The following is a 6,000-nucleotide window of genomic DNA, read 5'->3' as shown; positions in this document are numbered from 1 at the left end:
CCGGCTGCACAGCTCAGCGTCGTGCAGCTCAGCGTCGCGCAGCGCCAAACAAAAAAAAAACTCTTAACACATTGCTTTCTATGAGTATACGCACACCAGTGCCGACTGGTGGCCCAGCTACGACTCAGGAAGTTGCTCAAATCCCTGTCGCGCCACACAGCGCCACTCACATAGTTTAACATTAAATAACATCATATTTGTCCCAAATCATTAACGATTAACATTTGCTGCTAACGTATATTTTGCATTTTGAAGTAGACGCTATCTGACGAAGCTCACGCTTTTAAAAGTGCACTTCCAGTTTACGATACCTCCGAGTTATCCTAGACGCAACTCAGCGCAAATGCTGAGCTGCGCGGCCGGTGTGCAACCCCCTTAAGTTGTTCTTACGTTTTTGCAATCATTTAGAAGAAATTTTAGTATGAAGTTTTTGTTGATTCATGATTTGTTAGTTAAAATGTCAAACGCACATTTCACGAAGAAATTTGTGTATGCATGCTAAGTGAATGAGACCCATTTTTATTTTTGACAGAGGAGCATTTAGCGGCTTTTGCTTCTAGGCTCTTCACATGTTTTTATGAATCACTATTTTTGGGGGGTGGGTGTAATTGCTATGCCCCTACTGAAGGGACACAACAAAGCAGAGAGCAAACAGATGTTTTACATAAAGAAGACTTTATTGTTTTTTACAGACATCTCTTAGTATAATATTTATAGATTCAATAATACCAGTACGTCAAAAATAATAATTATAGTTATATATAAAAAACTAAGCCTTAAACTATTCTTTATTTTTTAAAAACATAAAGGTTTTATATATTAATATCTGTTCTGTTTTATAATCTGTCAACAAAAATAAAAAAGATCACAGGTTAATGAGTTTATCAAGTAGCATTTGCTGTATTAAATACTGACGGTATACAAGAGACTTGATGTGTGTGATGGCGGCTGAGCAAAACTCTCCTTAAAGTAAATGCAAAAATACTGAGAACAAAAGTGTTTATGGTTTGCACTGTCAGCCAGAGGAGGTTCTGTGAAATACCTGCTAATAAGAGAGGCATGATGCTGCAAATTGTCCAGAGGAACAGTGGGATATGCACAAGTCTGATTTTGCCTCTCAATTATGCTGGTCCATGGTCCACAAACAGATGGAGAACAAAATCTCATTTTAATGTTGACCGATGAAATGGGGTTTGGCAATTTCACAAAGCATTTAAATGATCAGGATTTGTGGAGCTTATATTAAGCTTCGTGATCGGGCCGCTTGATTTCGGCAGCAGTGAGGGCAGAAACACCAGACGCAGAGGGACTCGACACAAGAGAAGCCTACAGCGTCTGGCTACACAAGTCTTGGATGCAGCAGCAGATTTCTATGTGCTTCTTTCACACAAACACAACACTGCGCCTACAGAAAGATTATAGGACATTCGGAGACAGTTGGGACTTTGGTGGACCTTTCTGCTCCGATGGAGATTTCTCAGTATAGACATCTTGAACGTCAAATTACCATACTCTACAAATGGCCATAAGTCAACGCAGTACATTAAAGGTCATCACACAATGAAAGCCAGGCAGTGACTGATATCATTTTCATAATCGTTTAAAATTGTAAAATTCAAAATGTCCAATTGAACTTCAGTATAGCTTAAGAAATGCTGTCTTTGTTCTTAGGCTTTGTTCACACAGCATATACAGTAAATCCCACTTGGGTTTTAAATGCGATCTTCTACATCGGTTGCTATGGAAATGATATTAGCGTCAGCACGATGCCAAAGGGACTTTCTTGTACAACAAGAGCAGCTGTGGAAAAGAGAGGACAGAAAACTTGTCTCGGCGACCGTGTCTTAAATGATGAAACACTACTTGATATCTAACTGTCACAAAATTTCATTTTAAATGCGTTTTGGAATAAGTTTATAAATATGTCAGATTTTCTGTGCTTTTTGGCTGAACAAACTACACAAATCTAAACAGATAAATGTCAGATACATAAAGTATCAGATTTTTTCTGCCTGTCTGAACAAAGCCTAAGGTGCATGAGACCAATCTGATAATAAATGTTTGCCTGTATGTGCAAAAGTGTCATTTGATTGTTTGTGTTTTTGTGGCAACTGTAAACAAAATGGGCACTAGCCTCTCAGTACCGTTTCATCTGTTTTCGTATAAAGGAGGTAGGTCTATTTTGTTGGCAAAAGAACGATCTTAATATCGATTTGAGAAATCCTTTTGGCAATCTTATTTTCAGCTGTTTGACTCCTAAGAAATATCTCCTTCAGGCTTTTGTTGTGCAGGGTTGTAAGTTGTATTAGAAGACCAGAACCAGCACGATGGGTGGGTAATGCCGGCTACTGCAGTTTTCCTTTTCCAACTTTTTGTCAGTGCAGGTGATATGAAATCACAATGACCATCTCTCATGGCCTGGTTTCCACAACTGGATCCAGTCAAGGCAATGGTCAAGAAGCATCAAAACTGGAATGAAATGAACAAGTGATTAGGATGGATGAAACCTCTTCCTGTACTACAATAGATAACCTTCTGTTTAAAATATGAATAGTAACAAAAAGTTTGTAAACAGGTTTTGCACTAAACCTTCAGATTCAAGCTATTAGAGAAAGCTTATAGAGAAACATATTGTTTGTGTATGCATGCATGTTTATGTGTGATTGTTAAAACAGGTGCACACTCAGCAAAATAAAGAGAGAAAATCATCCAGCAGGTTAAATTATTCTTCCATTAGCTTCACCATTAAAAAATAACTTTTCCCTAGATTCTTCTAGATGAAGTGCAATGCCAGTTAACCCCACAAACCTTCTAGAGGACAGACAATAAAACTGCCACATACTTAAATAATACATTAAACCAGTGGTTCTCAAACTGGGGGCCGCAAGATGGTGCCAGGTGGGCCCCAGTTTTATGACATTTTATAAAATACATTATCATGAATTCTGTGTAATTAAACCTAAAAAAATTAGGCTACTAACCAACAGCACTACTTTGCATAATTGAATTTGTTTTGTCTAATTAAAATGTTATGTTTTAGAACAAATTTGTCATAAATTTTCTTTGGGGGGGTGTGAAGGAATGTACCGTACACAAGGGGTGACACACTCTGAAAGAGTTTAAGAACCACTGCATTAAACCACTCCTACTCTATATCAGCACACTAGTGAAGGAAACTACTATACTCGGGGTTCCCACACCTTAGTTAACTTCAAATTCAAGGACCTTTCAAGGATTTTCCAGGTCCAATACCCTCAAATTCAAGGACTAAATGTGGGGACACACATTTCAAGTGAGAGCAAGGTTACATTGTGTTACCTTTTAAGATACATTGTTACAGTTCCCGTTCGAGGGAACTCGTACTGCGTCACTGCGGTTACACTTTGGGGACGCCTCCAGGGTAAAGTGCATCTGAATGTGTATATCAAATTCAACCAATGGTGAGGCTGAACGACAAAGACAGGGTGACTCGAGAGCCAGGAAGTATATCGCTATCTGAAATATTGCCGAAGATGGTGTTACAGGGACGCAGGAAGTATGGCAAGGGAGACGCAGCGTCTCGTTCCCTTCTCAGGAAACAACAGTTACATACGTAACCCGAGACGTTTTCATGTGTCAAACACAACTATGCAAAAAAGCATTTTGGTATGAATCAACATTCGCATACAGAAGATATAAACATTTAAAGCGAACATTTTAGCAAGTCTAGAGCTTTTATGATATTATCCTACATTACACAGGGAATAATATGGATTTTTTCCCAGAAAACTTCTTGCATAAAATATACTAGTCAACATTTGAAGTGGATCAAAAAAGTTTATCAAAGTTGTCCTGAGAAAAGAATGGGTATTAGGGATTGGTTTTATGTCAACTTTTTTGAATGGTTTTGATCCACTTCGAATGTTGACTAGTGTAGATTCAAGCACTTTCAATGACCTGTATCTATGTATGTATATTTTCAAAAACTTCCCAGGGCCTTGAATTTTTCCCCCAGATTCACAAACTTTCAAGGATTTCAAGAACCTGTGGGAACCCGGCATACTTAAAAAATTTACCTTTCCAAGCTCTATGTTAGTCATATTAAAAAAATAGTTAAAGAAATACTTCAGCCAAACTAGAATACATGCTTATTTGTCTTGAGCTAAGCAACAACTTCAATTGGTAAATTGGTTGTACAATGCTCCTTGTAGAGCATTGCGTTAGTGGTAGAGCATTGCGTAAGTAAAATTAGTCAGTACTCTTATTTACACCCCAGCACACACATACATGTAATAATCTCCCTGTGTGAATATATTATTCATCTTTTCACCGTAATAATCACTTCACTTTGCACAGCAGGTCTATAATATAATATGAGTTTGAGCTTCACCTGTCCCAAAGCTTGACACTTCTGCAGGAGCCGGTGCAACAGCCAGCCGATATCAGAGCTGCAAAGGAGAGAATGCAATACATTTAATATTGATGATATTAATAAAATAACAGCTTACTTAACAAATAAGGATGCCAATAAAAAGCATTGCAGTGTTTCACTGCAAAGCAGAGATTATGATCATTATTCAGTTATTTACAGTACAGAGCAGCTTTTTACTGCCTGCTCATTGTAAATGGTGTAAGACAACCTACAATTTTCAAATATATGTGTTGTTTCCTTCTCTTTGCTTAAATAGGCATTGCTAGGACATTTATTGTACAAGAGGAAATACAAATGCATTGCTTCAGATGTGACAAACTATGGAAACAGAGAGAGGCCACGTACTATTATTATTTCTGCTTGCTTGTTTTCTCAGGTTCACAACTTCATTTCAATCTTTGACATTACCTTTCTCAGTCAATATAAATAAAGTTATCAGGATTATATTTTAATGATTTATAGTAAATCACAAAAAAATTATACATATATCACCATCAATACAGGTGCTTGTGCGAGGGAGTATAATGTTAAAATTAACAGGTAAAATAAGGGTGTTTGACCTTGTTCATACACTGATTTTTACAAGCACACATGTGCACACAAAGGAAAAGCGAGAGAGAAGAAAAAGAGAGAAATGGATTGAGAGAAAGAGAGAAAAGCTTGTTGCGTACAGTGTGATTGCACCAGCAGGAGGTGTGACCCTCAGTGTCTGCTGATGATAAGTACCTTCTGTCTGAATCAAGTGTCACTCCTGCACCCTCTCAAACGTGGCAGGACTCTCTCTTTCTCTTAAGTGCACATTCACACATAGACATATCTGAAACATCCTATCTGAACTATATTTACATACACAAAGAAATAGGTTAAGAGCTATTTCTGAGCCAAAGCAAAAAGCAATTTGTTTCTGTATTGATTTACTTCGCTTAAGGCTTATTACAGTAATACTTCACTCAAGCCCTGGAGACTAGTGTACAGGGAGATAACTGCACGCACAACACGCACAACCTCTTCAAGCTATCTCAGACACGACCAAAGAACCTATTTTGCATATCCTGACCTGTAAAGGGGACATATCATAAAAATTTGACAATTTTTTCATGTTTAAATGCTGTAATTGGGTCCCCGGTGCTTTAAGAAACCTAGAAAATGTTAAAAAGATCAACCAAGTAACTTTGGTAAACCATTCTCTGCAAGCATGTAAAAAATTGGTCATTTTGGCTCCCCTTGTGATGTCAGAAGGGGATAGTACCCTTAATCTGCACTGTCCAACCAAGGCACTGCCATTTAGTGCAGAGATCAGCTCATTTGCATTTTAAAGGACACACCCAAAACAGCACATTTTGCTCACACCTACAAAGTGGCAATTTTAAAATGCTATAATAAATTATCTATATGATATTGTGAGCTAAATTTTCACATACGTACTCTGGGGACTTTCACATCTCATCCAAGAGAATTAGGAATACAGTGGTGTGTGTTTTGTATAAAAAGATCTAGTCTTACAGAGCATGCAAACAGAAGTGCTAAATATGTCCTTGCGTCTGTCCTTGAGCAGCTTTGCCATTTGAAGGAACTGAAGGAATGCACTT

The 6,000-nt window shown here is 37.8% G+C and overlaps 1 protein-coding gene across 3 annotated transcripts in view; it reads right to left on the bottom strand.

Annotated features, from left to right (window-relative positions):
- Window positions 1-704: 704 nt before the first annotated feature.
- ccdc85a (coiled-coil domain containing 85A) overlaps window positions 705-6,000 on the bottom strand; it is a 28,075-nt gene continuing 22,779 nt past the window's right edge. For all 3 annotated transcript variants that reach the window (XR_010547022.1, XM_065296695.1, XM_065296696.1), the window contains exons 3-4: window positions 4,370-4,427; window positions 705-2,469 (exon numbers count right to left, since the gene is read on the bottom strand). Coding sequence is in view for 2 of the 3 variants with exons in the window: in XM_065296695.1 (XP_065152767.1) it covers window positions 2,454-2,469; window positions 4,370-4,427 (74 nt within the window). In the remaining variant the exon portion in view is untranslated. The remainder of the gene's footprint in view (window positions 2,470-4,369; window positions 4,428-6,000) is intronic.

This window comes from Paramisgurnus dabryanus, chromosome 20 (assembly GCF_030506205.2).
Source record: "Paramisgurnus dabryanus chromosome 20, PD_genome_1.1, whole genome shotgun sequence".
Classification (NCBI taxonomy): Eukaryota; Metazoa; Chordata; class Actinopteri; order Cypriniformes; family Cobitidae; genus Paramisgurnus; species Paramisgurnus dabryanus.
Note: the sequence above shows the minus strand (reverse complement) of the source record. Positions and strands in the feature narration are given on the sequence as shown.